We start from the raw sequence: 16,279 nt of genomic DNA on the forward strand, positions 1-16,279 counted from the left end.
CAAAAGGACAGAAAGAACTGGAGGCAGGTTTCTGCCCTTTCCAATAGTATGAGATCATTCTGGGCACAAGTGGTTAGAATCAAATGTTTAACTACCTCCAGCCTTTAACAGATCATTCATTTAGTCTTTGTGTTAGGCTCAGTTTGGTAGAACTCAAGCCAGTCCATCTCATTTGTCTCTAAAATTCACTGTAACTGAGATTAACACAGTGTGTTTCTGTGTGTGCAGATGTGTTTTGAGTGGTTCACAAAAGGGCAACATGACCTTGAGAGTGATGTTCAGCAGCAACTCTTCAAGGAGAAGATCTTAAAACTGGAACCCTATGAAATCACCATGAATGGTGAGAGATACTCTATGGTGATACATTATTGACCCACAGCAGTGGATTATAAATATGTATTTAACATGTTTTGTATGTGTTTCAGGTTTTAATCTTTTTAAGACCTTCTTTGAGAATGTCAACCTTTGTGATCATCGACTAAAACGCCAAGGAACTCAGCTGGTCAGCTTTCATTTTCTCTCTTTTGATCCTTAGTACACAGTGAACCATTCAGCGTGCAAAGGAAAAGAATACTGAAATACATCTTGGTTGACATTTAGATTTAAAGTATTATGTGCTTTGATTTCAGTGTGTGGAGCGCATTGACTTGGCAGGGATGGACTTTATCTGGCGCATCGCCATGGAGACCCCTGATGAAGAAATAGCCAATGAAGCAATCCAACTGATTATTACATATAGCTACACCAACCTCAATCCCAAGATGAAGAAGGTTTGAGTATATTTTTGCATTTATTGCTCTGGCCTCTTAATTTTAGCACTGCTTCTAAAGAGAGTGGAAGTGTCATTTAACAGGACAGTTCACATTAAAATCAGCAGCAATGTCTCTTTACATGATCCCAAAAAAAGTCATTACCTTTATTGTGAGCAGTTTGGTGTTGGAATTAATTCCTTTCTAATGAACCTATTACTTTGAATCCCCAAAAGGATGTGCTCTCTGGTTCCTTTATATTCTAGACAAGGCAGTCATCTCTTTTCCCTCTATCCAAAACTGGGAAACTCAAAGCAGAACAATTTAGGTGGATAAGTTACACGGACCAGAGGGAATATGCATATTTTATCCTGGGAAGAATTTTCCTTTTAAGATGCTGCAGACTGCCTATTGTTTTCACTCCTCACTTTGATGAGAAATGATCAGAAGTATTCCAATAATAAAAATTGAATTACTGCTTTGTGGCTGTTTTTGAAACAAAGAAATCACACGCAGAAATAAATCTTCCTCCTCACAGGATTCTGTGTCTTTGCACAAGAAGTTCATTGCTGATTGCTACAAACGACTAGAGGTAAGCTGTTGAATATGTTACTAGCATGATTGTGCCATTTCACAGAAAGTGGGATCCAGCAGCACATTTCTTGTTCTTCTTTTAGGCAGCCAGTTCGGCACTGGGTGGGCCTACTTTGACACATGCTGTTACTAAAGCAACCAAGATGCTGACAGCCACGGCCATGCCGACTGTGGCCACATCTGTACAATCACCATCCAGGTACAGAGGGGGGTTTGGGTAAGAACATAGTTACTAAACCTATTAAAATACATTTGTGTTTATATAATTTATCTTGCATGTTAGTGATGGATAAAATGTTTTGAGTATAAATATGCTTGTTATTGTTGAGACGCTTCTGTGAATTTCCACCTCCAGATCCACTAAGCTGGTGATAATTGAAAGACTGCTGCTGTTGGCTGAGCGCTATGTCATCACTATAGAGGTAAGCTGTGCACTCTGTCTCCAAGGTTTCATTACACGTGTAAATAAAAATGATTATGCTATAATGGGTTTTTTTAACCTCATGTTTTTGTGTATTTCTGTGTAGGATATGTACTCAGTTCCTCGCACTATTCTACCTCACGGGGCCTCTTTCAATGGACACCCTGTCACTCTTCACATCACCTACGAGTCAACCAAAGACACTTTTACCTTAGAGGTATTATAAACTTCTGCCCTTTTGTGCACAGTTCAGGTCTTCAGAGGAAATGGCTAATTTTATTCGTCTGTCTGTTGTACAGACTCACAGTAATGAAACAGTAGGAAGTATCCGGTGGAAGATATCTGAGCACTTGAGCTGTCCGGTGGATAATGTCCAAATCTTTGCCAATGATAGTGTGGTAAGTGTTGATGATTCAGTGCAGTGCCTGTCTGGGGAAGGTCGTCCACTATCCTGTTGTGTGTCCTTGAACAAAATTAATTTTGTTTTGTTTTTTCTCTCACATTGTCCTTTTACTGCACCTCCAACGTGTATTAGTTGACCATGAATCGAGACCATAAGCTGCTGTCTCAGCTTGGCTTTAGCGATGAGCAGAGCTTAACTGTGAAGAGCTCAGGCACTGGCACTCCCTCTGGCAGCTCCGAGTCCTCAGCCTCTGCCTCCAGCAGTTCCAGCTCTGCTGTCTTCAACTCTGCTTATGCCCTAGAGCAGGTACCATCATAGACATGGTTAGAACTGCAAATTGTGCATCCATTAAACTTTCCGCTGGTTCTAATGCAAAGTGCGTACATTTCTGTGTCTCTAGGAGAAGTCTCTGCCTGGAGTTGTGATGGCTTTGGTCTGTAATGTGTTTGAGATGCTTTACCAGCTAGCAAACCTTGATGAGTCCAGGTAAGGTAATATTTCTTCCATATGACAACAGAAGACGCTATTTAGCTATTTACATCACCTCATTTTGAAGCAATTTGTGTAGATACAAAAATGCATAAAAACATAGACAGAGACTCTTGCATGCATGTTTAGCTGGGTAAAAAGTGATTGGTAATTAATATTTAAGTCACTACTATTTCATAATTCATGTATTAAGACCAAAGGCAGTTAATAACCCTTTTTATGTATTTGGATATTTCTTGTACTTTCCAGGATCACTCTGCGTGTGAGGAAGTTGCTGCTGCTCATTCCAACAGATCCTGAAGTACAGGATGCACTTGACAACTTTGTTCCCAAAGAATCCAGCGTCTGGAGCCATCAGGTTACTTGAACTCTTTTCTTATTAACAGTGCTTAATGCAGAACGATAAACCTCTGAAATTTTTAATTTTCTGCTTTTGGAGGAGGGTTTATTATAAGTCTAAACAAATTTCTCTTGTGTGCATTTCTTTGCCTTATCCGTTGTCTGAGGGAGTTATTTTCTATCTTTTGTGTATCTTTTCTCTAGAAAACGCTCTTCACCCTCGGCCAGGGTGCAGGCTCTCGTTCTCCTTCTATGTCCTCCAAGCAGCAACATCAGCCCAGTGCTGCTTCCATCTTGGAGTCCCTTTTTAGATCTTCAGCCCCTGGCATGTCCACATTCAGAGTGCTATACAACCTTGAGGTATATTTAAACGTAAAACCCCAAATACGTATATAAATGCAAAATTCCCTGTTTTAAAGTTGACTAAGCTGCATGACATCAGTTTTCATCTCTTTTCCTTTTTCTCTCCTATGTCTTTGTTAGGTGTTGAGTTCAAAACTCATGCCCACATCTGATGATGAGATGGCCAAAACAAGCAGCAAATCCTTCTGTGAGAATTTCCTGAAAGCAGGAGGCCTCAGGTAGCACCACAAACAACAGACCTTTAAAACAATTGCTGTTCTTTGTTTGCTTTGAGCCACTGTAGGAGGTGTCAGCATAGTTGTCAAGCTACATTATACACCAGTACATATATTCCACATGACATATGCTTCTATCCAAAATGCCTTATGGCATCTTTTTATTTTTAGTCTTGAGTATTGTGTTTCTGTTTGTCACCTCTGCAGTCTGGTGGTAAATGTTATGCAGAGAGACTCCATCCCATCAGAAGTGGACTATGAGACCAGACAAGGGGTCTACTCAATCTGTCTTCAGTTGGCCAGGTGCAATACATGTCACAAACATACAAGGTTTATATAATCATCACATACTATGCCAAACTTCTAACTGAATGGGCTTTGTTTGCAGGTTCCTTCTGGTTGGTCAAAGCATGCCTGCTGTACTGGACGATGATGTCATCAGGGATGGCGATGCGCTATCATCTCGGCCGTTTCGTAATGCTGGGCGAGCAGGGCGACAGCTCTCTCTATGTGGCACTCCAGAGAAGTCCTCCTACAGACAGATGTCTTTGTCTGAGCGATCATCCATAAGAGTTGAAGAAATCATACCTGCTGCACGTGTCGCTATTCAGGTATGGTAGAAATAATTTCAATTTTGAGGTTATTTCTAGGATAAATTTGGTGTCCAGTAAATGTAAAGTACTCCAGATGCTCTATCTGCTGCTGTTTCTTTTATAGACCATGGAAGTGGGGGACTTCACTTCCACAGTGGCCTGTTTTATGCGTCTGACCTGGGCGGCTGCAGCAGGTCGATTAGATCTAGTCGGTAGCCCACAGCCAATCAGAGAGACGCATGGCTCTCTTCTGCCCCAGGGAGTACGCACTAGAGTCAGCAGCACTGGTGAGACAAAGAAAAAACAATCATTACACATTTTGTCTGTTTGTCTCTGTAAGTCTGCCAAGTAGATAACTTATGGTGTTAGCTACATGTTTTTCAGTCAGTGGATGTGGCTTGTACAACTTCATTTTTAATTTATGACTAATGCTGACTGTTGGTTATTAATAGGTCACGCTCAAAATATTTTACTGAAACTAAACCTAAAGAATTGAAAGTAAATGTATTTGTGTTTTGCAGGGAGTAACTGCAGCTCCAGTAGCGAGGGCGAGACCACACCAACAGCATTGCATGCAGGGATATGTGTCAGACAGCAGAGTGTCTCCATCAAAGATGCCATCATCGCTCGCGAGGCTTTGTCTCTGCTGGTTACCTGTTTGCAGTTACGCTGTCAGCAGCTGTGTAAGACTCCTGCAGGCGTACAGACAACACTACAAGATCACAGTCTCACTTTTACTGTGTATTGTAATGAGATATTCTGTACTGTGTCCAACAGGCTCTAAATCTTGTGTTTGGTTTCTTTCTCCAGCTTCTTTTTACAACCTGCCCTCTGTCAATGATTTTATTATTGATATTCTGCTCGGATCTCCCAGCGGAGAGGTAAATAACACACTCAGCAAATAACAGAAGAAATGTATTTCAAACATTATATTATATTTACTTATCTTTTCTATGTTTCTTCTTCTCTCAGATCCGCCGTGTGGCTTGTGATCAACTGTACACTTTGAGCCAAACTGACACATCAGCCTTCCCTGAAGTCCAAAAACCTAACTTGTTCCTCCTTTCAGTTATCCTGACTGCTCAGCTCCCGTTATGGAGCCCCACATCTGTCATGAGGGGGGTCAACCAAAGGTATCTAATCAATAAAGCACAAGGTGCAAAATCCCTAAAACATATGCAGACATCATGAGTTAGTGTTGGTTTTTGTTTTCAGATTGCTGTCCCAGTGCACTGAATACTTTGATCTAAGATGCCAGCTTTTGGACGACCTAACTAGTAAGCCACAGTTACACATTCCTAAATATGAAGTTTTGTCCCTGATTGAGGCTCTGTTGTAATGCAGACCTTACAGACTGCTTTTTCACCAACTAAAGGCCAGTGAATCACACATTTGCTTTCTGCTCCTTTCTTTTTCTATCCCTCCTTTCCTTCCTCCCGCTTCGCTGCATGCCTCACCTCCTCAAGCGTCAGAGATGGAGGTGTTAAAAGTGAGCGCAGCCACCATGCTGGAGGACGAGATCTCTTGGCTTGACAATTTTGAGCCTAGCTGGAGCTCTGAGATGGAGACCAGCGAGGCAGATAACATCCTCCTAGCAGGGCACCTCAGACTCATCAAGACCTTGTTGTCTCTCTGTGGCAATGAGAAAGAACATCTTGGTGAGCAAACACTGAGTATACATGCATATCCACACCTATCCAATGTATATTCTATTTTATTTAGGACACAGCTGTTATGTAATGTTGTAACTTTTTGTCCAGGTCCATCTCTCATCCAGCAGTTGCTCGATGACTTCCTGTTTCGAGCCTCACGCATCATTATCAACAGCTCCAACCCTACAACTTCCCCGGCCCCCAGCCATGATTTCCACCCAAAGTATGTATTCCTTTCCTTTCAATTAGTTTCATTTTTTCTCTGTTCTAATCCAACTTTTCATTTTTTAAGATGTGATTTTGAGAATCATTTTGTGATTTCATATAAAAGGGATCTGCTTTTTTTGTTTGCTTGTTTTTTTGTTTTTTTTAAGTAATGGGTAAATCCCTCCATTTTGCAAACAACATTGTGTGTTTTGTAGTATTCCTGATAGCGGTATTTAATCATTTCTCTGTGTGTGATTAGGTGCAGCACAGCCAGCAGCAGATTGGCAGCCTATGAGGTGCTGGTAATGCTGGCAGACAGCTCTCTTTCAAACCTACAGCTCATCACCAGAGAGCTGCTGTCCATGCACCACCAGTCAGATCCTTCGCTCTGCAAGGAGTTTGATGTAAGACACCGGTTAAAATAGAATTAATTGTAATCATGTTTGGTGTTGCATGTAGTCTGACAGTGCTTTTGGTGTGAAAGTAACTCTTTCTTCCTTTCCTTTAGTATCTACCCCCTGTAGAGAGCCGTTCAGTCTCAGGTTTTGTTGGGTTGAAGAACGGTGGAGCCACTTGTTATATGAATGCTGTGTTCCAGCAGCTTTACATGCAGCCCGGCCTCCCAGAGGTACACTTTCAATGAACTGTTTACTTAATTTTTTTTCCATACATTATGTGATACTTAGCAGTAACACCAGTATCTGTGACTACAATACCATGTTTTTTTGTTTTAGGCTTTCCTGTCCATTGAAGATGACACAGACCAGCCTGAAGAGAGTGTTTTCTATCAGGTTCAGTCTCTATTTGGCCATCTGATGGAGAGCAAACTCCAGTATTATGTACCTGAGAACTTCTGGAAGGTAAAAGTCTGTTCACTGTTAAATCATTTAGAAACCAGAGACAAAGTTCTATTTTTAATTTGCAAGAGGTTCTGCACAATCTTGGAGTTCATCGCTGTTTCTTGTATTTTTTTTTTATCATGTAAAATTATGTGGGGGGTTTTAATAAGTCCTAATGATGGACCATGTTGTGCTGTCTGTAATCATTATGTCTATAAAGTCTGTGTAACACATATAGAGTTTGTTATCTTGGATAGTGACACAACTGAGTGTCATTAACTAAAGTGACAAAACTCAGTTTATCAATAGATATGTAACTGTATAAACATGCATAATATTTCTGTTGCAGATCTTCAAGATGTGGAACAAAGAGCTATATGTAAGAGAACAGCAGGATGCCTATGAGTTTTTCACTAGCCTGGTGGATCAGCTTGACGAACATCTCAAGGTATAACTCACACACTAAAGAAACACTGTCGTCACTTGATTAGAAACTTTAATTTGTCAATGACAAACTTTTTCCACCAGAAAATGGGTCGAGAGCAGATCTTCAAAAACACATTCCAGGGAATTTTCTCTGACCAGAAGATCTGTAAAGACTGTCCTCACCGGTGAGCCACAGGTTTTTACTGTGTAGAATTTACCAAATCTTTTTCTTTATGCATGAAATTTGACTCACAAACATCCTTTGCACAGATATGAGCGTGAGGAAACATTCATGGCACTGAACCTTGGAGTGACCTCTTGTCAGAGTTTAGAGATCTCATTAGACCAGTTTGTCCGAGGAGAGGTGCTAGAGGGCAGCAATGCCTACTACTGTGAGAAATGCAAAGAGAAGGTCTGTACACTCCCCTTCATGCTTTTATACAGCACTGACATCATATGTGCTTATAAGTGTTAGTGTGTGTGTTTGTACAGAGGACCACAGTGAAGAGGACATGTATCAAATCCCTGCCCAGTGTTCTCTGTATTCACCTTATGCGCTTTGGCTTCGACTGGGAAAGCGGACGGTCTATCAAATATGATGAGCAGATTAGGGTATGAAGATCAAACACTTGTACCTAATAAATCACATTTCCTAATATTGTTACAGCCTCCTTAACTTTAATGTAAATGTGATTGGGATTAAGGTTGTTTCCATTGTTTCACAGTTCCCCTGGGTGCTCAACATGGAGCCCTACACTGTATCTGGAATGGCTCGTCAAGACTGCAGCGGAGAGGGAGGCGAGGGGAGAGGCGACGGGACCTCAGGAGGGTCACCCAGGAAAAAAGTCACAATTTCTGAGAACTATGAGCTTGTGGGAGTTGTTGTCCACAGTGGTCAGGCGCATGCTGGCCACTACTACTCTTTTATTAAAGATAGACGGTAAGAGACACTGTAGTCAGTCTTACCTCATTTCACAGGAATCGTTTTCTAATGGCCGAGCTATGTGCTTTTCCTAATTGTATTTTTCCTTCTCTTTGCTACTTTACATAAGGAGTACCTAACCAGCAATTGGTGGAATACATTAATTGGTTGCTTTAGTTTTCCAGGCAGAATTTAGAAGACCTCCTTGGGTCTTGCATATGAATGCAGTATCAGATTTTGTATGGGCTCCTGGATTAGTTTGTAAGCATCTCCAGATGTCTGGCTCTGGAAGGCAGTCGTGCTTACTGGAGAAGTGGAATGTAAAGAGCCCACAGAAGCTTGTATTTGGCACCCTGCTCTCACTCATTTTCTTGTTCCTTTCCATGCTTAAGAAATTCTGTTCTCAGGATGATGCTTACTTTCCAGGAAATCAGACACATTCTGAAGCTGTTTTTTAGTCACTTATTGTTTATGTCAGGTAGGGATCTGTGTGGGTTTAAAGCCAAGAACAGTGACATAAAAACTTAGCAGATGAGCTGGATAGATGCAAGCGAATACTGTGATCTGCCAGTAGGTTAATCTGGTGTGCTGTCCATATAGTGCTGGGTACATACATGAGTGAAGATCCTGTTTTTTTTGCTTGTAAGCTTTTTAAGTTTTTGCATTAGGTTATTATTTAAACTTCATAGAGTTTCCAGTATGTCTCTCTTTCTCCTTTATCTTCTCAAAATCCTTTTTTGTCATCCATCTTTGTTTACTAATAGCGGTGGTGCGCGTGGTCGGTGGTACAAGTTCAATGACAACGTGGTAGAAGAGTTCGATATGAATGACGAAACTTTGGAGTACGAGTGCTTCGGTGGGGAGTATCGTCCCAAGGTTTATGACCAGTGTAAGTTGCTGACATTACTTTACTTTATGTGCATTAGCAGTACACACAAGTACAAAATCTTAAATAACTTTGATGTATGCTCAGCCAACCCTTACCCTGACGTGCGGAGGAGATACTGGAATGCCTACATGCTGTTTTATCAGAAGATCAGCGACCAGAATTCGCCTGTTCTGCCCAAAAAGAGCAGAGTCAGCATCATGAGACAGGAAGCTGAGGACCTTTCACTGTGAGTCAAATTTCCATATGTACCACAGTCACCTTGTAAACATTCTCATTGGACTGTTGAAAATGCATCTGTCATCTTTTCATACATCCATGTGCAACAGTCAGCAAAATGTCACCGCAGGCAGTAGGTGATAGATTTGATGCTGACAGTTAAAGACTTATTTACAAAGACTTCATTTATATGCATTATACAGAAACTTTAATGAAACATCACGGATGTTAATCACATGATGCGAGTCATATTTGTATATGAACACTGTCAGAAGAACAGCAGTTGGGAACGGCTCCAGTGCATTAACTATTATGAACCATCTATGTTGTCTCTTTATTCCCAGGTCTGCTCCATCTTCTCCTGATGTTTCCCCACAGTCCTCTCCACGCCCCCCAAGAGCCAACAATGACCGTCTCACTCTCCTCACCCGTCTGGTCCGCAAGGGAGAGAAGAAGGGCCTGTTTGTAGAGAAAATGCCCGTCAGCATCTATCAGGTAAAGCAAAATCTGCCTTTACATGAGCTAAACACGAGTTATATTAGAGAGAGAATTGCTTTAAATATTCATAGTTGTCTCACCGCTTTGTTTGTGTGTTTGTGCAGATTGTGAGAGATGAGAATCTGAAGTTCATGAGAAACAGAGATGTCTACAACAGCGACTACTTCAACTTCACCCTTTCCCTGGCTTCAGTCAATGCAGTATGTTTCTCTGTTGGCTTGTCTAATTATACATAAACACAGACTGAAGATACACAACACTTTAAGCTTCATGTATTTGACGATTGTAATCAAAAGACATAAAACAAGTTAGATAAAAGTTTTCTTCCACATATTCAGCAGTTTGTTTTTCTCTGGTACTTGAAGTAGATGCAAGTAAAATATTGGATTTCACCTTTGGTCTGTGTTTACACAACTGAAAAAACAGTGTGTATTTTGCTTTTCTGAGGCAATGCTTTTATTGCAGGTCAGCATTTTACAGTAACTGCACTTCCTTATAGGCATCAGAGTACTGTTCACCTTTAATGACAGATCGCATTCTGCCATTAGAGAGAGATACTCTGACATACATGAATGATAATTATTTAAATATTGTGAGTGCTGATGCAGAATGGAACCCACAGCCATTGCAATATTACTATTATATATGCTATAATGCAATACCATAGTGTTTATATACATAAAATAACATGCAGTATGATAATCAGTGATGTTTTAAAAAGCTGTGTTCCTTTTGCAGACAAAACTGAAGCATCCAGGCTACCAGCCAATGGCCAAAGAGAGTCTTCAGCTGGCTGTTCACTTTCTGTTCCACACCTACTTGCACACCAAAAAGAAACTCAGGTGATTTCACTTGCATGCATCCACATGTGTTAAGTTTGAGCACCTTCATGAGGAGCAACATTATATCTGTATTTGTGTGTCTCTTGCAGGGTGGACACAGAGGAGTGGATGGCGACAGTGGAGGTGTTGCTGTCTAAGAGCAGTGAGGCATGCCAGTGGATGGTGCAGTACCTGGTGGGACCAGAGGGCCGCGAAATCGTCAAGTTAGTACATTCCTGCCAACTAATTAACCCACAGGGCTGTTGTCACATTATATTTCTCATGACTAATATGAAATATTGAAACAATTTTCTACATTGTTTAGATAGCGATACTATATTGCTGCTGCTTGAAAGTGGAAATGACAGGGTACAGTTATGTCTGCATCAGGTGTGGATGTTGGGAGTTCGCCTTGTAATCGGAAGGTTGCCGGTTCGAGCCCCGGCTTGGATAGTCTCGGTCGTTGTGTCCTTGGGCAAGACACTTCACCCGTTGCCTACTGATGGTGGTCAGAGGGCCCGGTGGCGCCAGTGTCCGGCAGCCTCGCCTCTGTCAGTGCGCCCCAGGGTGGCTGTGGCTACAATGTAGCTTGCCATCACCAGTGTGTGAATGTCTGCGTGAATGGGTGGATGACTGGATATGTAAAGCGCTTTGGGGTCCTTAGGGACTAGTAAAGCGCTATATAAATACAGGCCATTTACCATTTACCATAATCCATGTTTGTAGGACTGCTTTTGCAGAAGCTTGACCTAGGTTTGATCAGTACAGCATTTTTGTAGCTGTCCTAGTGATATGCGATACTTTAGACTTGGCAGCTCCAAGCATTGCGCCCTCATTCTAATCAATGCACATTCAACTCTCTGACCAGGGCCAAATAATTCCGCTTTGATTATTTTTCCTACAACGCCTAAAGCTTTACTAAATATATAATGCCCACACACATTATCTCTGGAGTGTTTTAATGCTATATAATTTATTATATTTGCACACTTCATCAGTATAACTGCAAAAGTCTTGGAGCATACTTACAGTTGCATCTTTACTGACAGTAGAGATATTAAACACTTGTGTGCTTGGTGCTCACTGACTTAATGCTGATTGGCTAAAAAAAAGCAAGTCCTTCTCTGGAATGTAAACATTTAGAACCACGGGATAGTTTCCCAAAGCGTGTGTTTGGGAGAAAGGTGTTGTCTTACACTACTTGATGTTTAAGCATGGGGTGATCATATGATCCTCAGACAGGATTGGTTGTCGAACATCGGATGTTTTGGGCAACAGTACACCACAGCTGCCTTTACATACCACACCCCTCCCCGTAGAACAGAGGTACAGATTGTCACACTTAACTATGTGCCTCAAGGCCAAAGCAGCCAGAACTGTTAAACAAAGTACAACAAAGAAATTTCCCACATGAACAGTGTTGCAGACTTGTCTGTCCTTTCAGATTTTATCATAAGATACTGAGTGTCTTATGATAAGACATTAGACATGTTAATTGAAGTTCCTGCCTTAGAGGTTTATTTCCCTTCACTGGAGTGCTGATATTGATGGTTTTGACATTTCCTTAGGGTTTGTCTGTTGGAGTGCAGTGTAAGAGAGGTGAGGGTGGTGGTTGCATCCATCCTCGAAAAGACTCTGGAGAGTGCACTTCAGTTTGGAGATCCAGGACTAGACAGTTTAACAGATGCTCTGCTCTCCTTACTGGACAAAGATGTTCCTGAGAATGTGAAGAACTGTGCGCAGTATTTCAACCTCTTCAGCAACTTCGCTCAGAGGGTAATTCTTCAAAATTGAGTGTTTAAGTACAAGCCATTAAATTTAATGACTGTTTGATTTCCTGAGTGTTCTCTATTTTTCGTTCACTCTCTCCCTCCCTCTCTCAGGGTTGCGGTCCTTGTCAGTTGTTGTTGAAACACTCGGCGTATCGCCGGATGCTCATCTTTCTGTTGGGCCCCAATAGGCAGAACAACCAGGTACAGTTTACATAATACACACTGCGTGTTTCATATGTTTGTCATTCTTAATGTTTTCACTTTAACTCAACTTTTCCACTCACTGAATTACACTCAGGAAACAAAGTGTAAGTTTTTTGCTTATCCAACACTGAGTTGCAGTGGTAACAGGTTAAGCAGGTATTCCAGACATCCTTCTCAATAGTAACAGTTTAGAGAGATCCCAAATCATTCCCAGGTAAAATGAGGTATATAATCTCTCAAGCGAGTTCTGGGTCTGTATTGAGGGCACTTCTCAGTTGGGTATACGTAGAAAAAACCTCCAAAGAAAGGCAGAGAGGTTTTACTTTGTGTTTTTACAGAACCGAAGATGGAGTCCAGCTCAGGCTCGGGAGTTTCTTCACCTGCACAGCACTCTGGCCCTGATCACTCTGCACTCTGACCTCAGCCCCCAGCGCACACAGGGTGATGCACCTAAATTTGTTTCTCACACTACTACAAATGTGCACCTACTGACTGAGTCTTATTGTGATTGTTTGTTTATCACCTGTTGTTCCTCACGTAGCTCCCGGAGGGCTTAAGCTGCGCCTGAGTAGTGTCCTGTCCTCCACCCCTCTTCTCCCTCTCCATGCGGACATCCTTGCCTCACTCTTTACTCCAGAAGGACAGCCTTACCTTCTAGAGGTAAGATAAAAACCATCAGTTCAATGTTTTACTTCTTCATTATTAAATAGAAAAGACTCAGAAGCTCTTTGATTGACAATTTTGTCAATTGTAAATACCCAACAGGTGATGTTTGCAATGCGCGAGTTATCAGGCGCACTGTCTCTCCTGATAGAGATGGTGACCTACAGCTCGTTCTGTAATGAGCCCTTCTCTCTGGGAGTTCTGCAGTTACTCAAAGTAAGAATCTCTGAAAAGCAGCTCAACCACATTTACTCCACAGTCAGTATGCACTAAATTGTTTTGTACTCTTCACAGACACAGCTGGAGACAGCTCCACCTCATGAACTGAAGAACATTTTTCTGATGCTGCAGGAGCTTCTAGTGAGTAACATCCTTCAGTGACCCTTCCTCTGTTGATCTTTCATGTTGCGTGGTCACTATGACGTCTCACATTTCCTAACTTCATTTAAATCTTTTCCACAGGTAGTGGAAGACCCTCTGCAATCCCAGAGACTCAAGTATGCTTTTGAGTCAGAGAAAGGTCTATTAGGTATGTCTGTTGTTTTGTTTTTTCCTATTGACAACAGTGTACAAATCCTTGTAGCTCATAATGTGTTTTCTCCATAGCTTTGATGCAGCAGAGCAACAATGTGGACAGCAGGCGCTGCTACCAGTGTGTTAAGTTCCTGGTCACATTAGCTCAAAAGTGAGTACATGCGGTTTAGGGATCAGACTTGGGCAGAAAAATATTTGGTTGTTATGTGGGGTTTTTTTGTTGTTTTTTTTTTCCCCCAGTGTGAACTATTATCAACTGTAATAGTAGTAGTATTAGCAGATTAACCTACCAACATAATTCTGACCCTGCTTTCATCCCTCCCACTCTCCAGGTGTCCTCAAGCTAAGGACTACTTCAAGGACTTGTCTGGTACCTGGAGTTGGGCGGTGCAGTGGCTCCAGAAAAAGGCAAGCCTAAGAAATACTGTAGGACCACCTACACCAGCGGTCCCCAACCTTTTTTGCGCCACGGACCGGTTTATGCCCGACAATATTTTCACAGACCGGCCTTTCAGGTGTCGCGGATAAATACAACAAGATCAAACTAGTACCGTTACCGAAAAAAAGAAGATTTATTCATAACACACGTGAAAAGACCCAGGAAAACAGAGTTAATGATAAAAACGATAACAAAATAACGCTGAAAACCGATAAAAACCCTGAAAACCATACATTTCACACCTGAGCCTCAACTCTTGTGGCCCAGTACCAAACGACTCACGGACCGGTACCGGTCTGAGGACCGGGGATTGGGGACCGCTGACCTACACTACATCAACAAAAGTACAGGGCCACACCTCTTAATCTTTAAAGTGACATGTTTTCAGTCCCATTGCACCCAACATTTCTAAAAATTTGGGAAAGAAGAAAATGTTTCAGAACCACAACAACTCAGCTATGAAATGGAAGATCACATAAGGTTACTAAGAGGAGTTGCATAGTGCTTAAGAGATGCCAACACTTGATGATTCAGTAACTGCAGATTTCCAAACCTCCTCTGCCATGAACATCAGCTCAGTAACTGTGGGCTGGGAGCTTCATAGCCTGGGTTTCCATGGGCAACCAGTTTCTGTAGGTGGCCCAGTACGTTTATCCATATAGTGTACATCACATTAGTGTGAGGCATTTTTGGCTTTTGTAATTGACAGTAGAAGTGAGAAGGATGGAGGACAGCAGCCAAAAAAAAATCCCCAGTGCCTTTAAGCCCAAACCTCAGTGTTTCCCATTCCCTTCTTATTATTTAATCCAACATAACCTCCAAGTTCTTACAGGTGAATTCGGACACACTGTGTTGTTAAAAACTAATCAGCCTTTCAAACATTAGTTTAAATCTGAACTCAGTTTAGCACGGCATAAATTTTTATTTTTATTTTTAGAACTTTTTTTCATTTAGCTAAATGATAGTTTAGTAAAGTTTGCCTTTATTAGTTACCACTTGGTGCCAAACATAAGGTCCGAGGGCCAGAATCAGCTCAGCAAATCAGCCCACTGGACTGCATTGGAAAATGTGAAGGGGAGGATCGACTTTGGACTTTTAACTGTGTTTTCATAAGTTTTACCGCTTTTACTACTTACAAAGACCTCCCCCATGGCCATTCGTACTACACCAAAGTATTTAAGTAATAGATAAACAATAAACTAACATAAAAACAGCATTGTTGTATGCAGACTATACAGTTACTATTTTCTATTCATTACAGCGAACTTTAGGTAACTGAACTGTTTTTCCGAACTGAACTTAAAACTCTTTTAAGTCATATTTATTATCATTATTGTTTCTTTCTGTATACAGTTTTGTTCACAGCTCACTCAGTATATTAATTGTTTTGTTCCGTCATTAATTTTCATATTACTGGAGCTAAACGAGAGTCTTTACAGTGCCCCCTGTTTAGGAGACACTTGGCTTAACCACTATGGCACTTATGAAGAACTGTAAATTATGCTGTATGCTCACAGTGACTCTCTCTGCCTTCAGATGACAGAACATTACTGGACTCCACAGAGCAACGTCTCAAATGAGACATCCACCAATAAAACCTTCCAGCGCACAATTTCTGCACAGGTAAATACACGCACACACAAAAATACCGTATATCAACGACCTCCAGTTCTCCTATTACACTCACAGTCACTCATACTGTTTATTTTCCGTGTGTGTGTGTGTGTGTGTGTGTGTGTGTGTGTGTGTGTGTGTGTGTCACACTCTGCAGGATACCTTGGCCTATGCTACAGCATTGTTAAATGAGAAAGAGCAGTCTGGTAGCAGTAATGGTTCTGACGGCAGCCCGGCGAATGAAAACGCTGACCGCAGTCTCCGACAGGTATCTCTCAGCTACATCCAAACGAGCAGCTTAGAACAGTGGAGCTCTCAAATGACTCATGGTTTTAAAGCAGTTCCCGCTCAGCTCACATAAGCCCGAAAGAGAAGAATAGAGCAAAAATGGATCATCTCATTGGCTTCTGTCAAAAG

At 41.5% G+C, this 16,279-nt stretch overlaps 1 protein-coding gene across 3 annotated transcripts in view; it reads left to right on the forward strand.

Moving 5' to 3' along the window:
- usp24 (ubiquitin specific peptidase 24) overlaps positions 1 to 16,279 on the forward strand; it is a 33,496-nt gene that overhangs the window by 14,351 nt on the left and 2,866 nt on the right. For 2 of the 3 annotated variants that reach the window (XM_012920739.3, XM_012920740.3), the window contains 47 exons: positions 229 to 340; positions 426 to 502; positions 630 to 770; positions 1,288 to 1,341; positions 1,427 to 1,560; positions 1,699 to 1,765; positions 1,871 to 1,981; positions 2,064 to 2,162; positions 2,300 to 2,473; positions 2,568 to 2,653; positions 2,906 to 3,014; positions 3,200 to 3,355; positions 3,479 to 3,576; positions 3,781 to 3,876; positions 3,962 to 4,184; positions 4,291 to 4,453; positions 4,688 to 4,849; positions 4,977 to 5,047; positions 5,139 to 5,299; positions 5,382 to 5,443; positions 5,633 to 5,824; positions 5,927 to 6,041; positions 6,285 to 6,429; positions 6,534 to 6,653; positions 6,760 to 6,885; positions 7,214 to 7,312; positions 7,393 to 7,475; positions 7,561 to 7,702; positions 7,783 to 7,902; positions 8,016 to 8,230; positions 8,977 to 9,101; positions 9,186 to 9,327; positions 9,662 to 9,812; positions 9,920 to 10,015; positions 10,554 to 10,657; positions 10,747 to 10,860; positions 12,205 to 12,412; positions 12,520 to 12,609; positions 12,951 to 13,053; positions 13,154 to 13,272; positions 13,378 to 13,491; positions 13,570 to 13,635; positions 13,738 to 13,804; positions 13,882 to 13,960; positions 14,142 to 14,217; positions 15,785 to 15,871; positions 16,020 to 16,130. In XM_012920739.3, coding sequence (XP_012776193.2) covers positions 229 to 340; positions 426 to 502; positions 630 to 770; positions 1,288 to 1,341; positions 1,427 to 1,560; positions 1,699 to 1,765; positions 1,871 to 1,981; positions 2,064 to 2,162; positions 2,300 to 2,473; positions 2,568 to 2,653; positions 2,906 to 3,014; positions 3,200 to 3,355; positions 3,479 to 3,576; positions 3,781 to 3,876; positions 3,962 to 4,184; positions 4,291 to 4,453; positions 4,688 to 4,849; positions 4,977 to 5,047; positions 5,139 to 5,299; positions 5,382 to 5,443; positions 5,633 to 5,824; positions 5,927 to 6,041; positions 6,285 to 6,429; positions 6,534 to 6,653; positions 6,760 to 6,885; positions 7,214 to 7,312; positions 7,393 to 7,475; positions 7,561 to 7,702; positions 7,783 to 7,902; positions 8,016 to 8,230; positions 8,977 to 9,101; positions 9,186 to 9,327; positions 9,662 to 9,812; positions 9,920 to 10,015; positions 10,554 to 10,657; positions 10,747 to 10,860; positions 12,205 to 12,412; positions 12,520 to 12,609; positions 12,951 to 13,053; positions 13,154 to 13,272; positions 13,378 to 13,491; positions 13,570 to 13,635; positions 13,738 to 13,804; positions 13,882 to 13,960; positions 14,142 to 14,217; positions 15,785 to 15,871; positions 16,020 to 16,130 — 5,565 coding nt within the window. The remainder of the gene's footprint in view (positions 1 to 228; positions 341 to 425; positions 503 to 629; positions 771 to 1,287; positions 1,342 to 1,426; positions 1,561 to 1,698; positions 1,766 to 1,870; positions 1,982 to 2,063; positions 2,163 to 2,299; positions 2,474 to 2,567; positions 2,654 to 2,905; positions 3,015 to 3,199; positions 3,356 to 3,478; positions 3,577 to 3,780; positions 3,877 to 3,961; positions 4,185 to 4,290; positions 4,454 to 4,687; positions 4,850 to 4,976; positions 5,048 to 5,138; positions 5,300 to 5,381; positions 5,444 to 5,632; positions 5,825 to 5,926; positions 6,042 to 6,284; positions 6,430 to 6,533; positions 6,654 to 6,759; positions 6,886 to 7,213; positions 7,313 to 7,392; positions 7,476 to 7,560; positions 7,703 to 7,782; positions 7,903 to 8,015; positions 8,231 to 8,976; positions 9,102 to 9,185; positions 9,328 to 9,661; positions 9,813 to 9,919; positions 10,016 to 10,553; positions 10,658 to 10,746; positions 10,861 to 12,204; positions 12,413 to 12,519; positions 12,610 to 12,950; positions 13,054 to 13,153; positions 13,273 to 13,377; positions 13,492 to 13,569; positions 13,636 to 13,737; positions 13,805 to 13,881; positions 13,961 to 14,141; positions 14,218 to 15,784; positions 15,872 to 16,019; positions 16,131 to 16,279) is intronic. The other variant, XM_004557191.3, reaches the window with a different exon arrangement.

This window comes from Maylandia zebra, linkage group LG23 (genome assembly GCF_041146795.1).
Source record: "Maylandia zebra isolate NMK-2024a linkage group LG23, Mzebra_GT3a, whole genome shotgun sequence".
Classification (NCBI taxonomy): domain Eukaryota; kingdom Metazoa; phylum Chordata; class Actinopteri; order Cichliformes; family Cichlidae; genus Maylandia; species Maylandia zebra.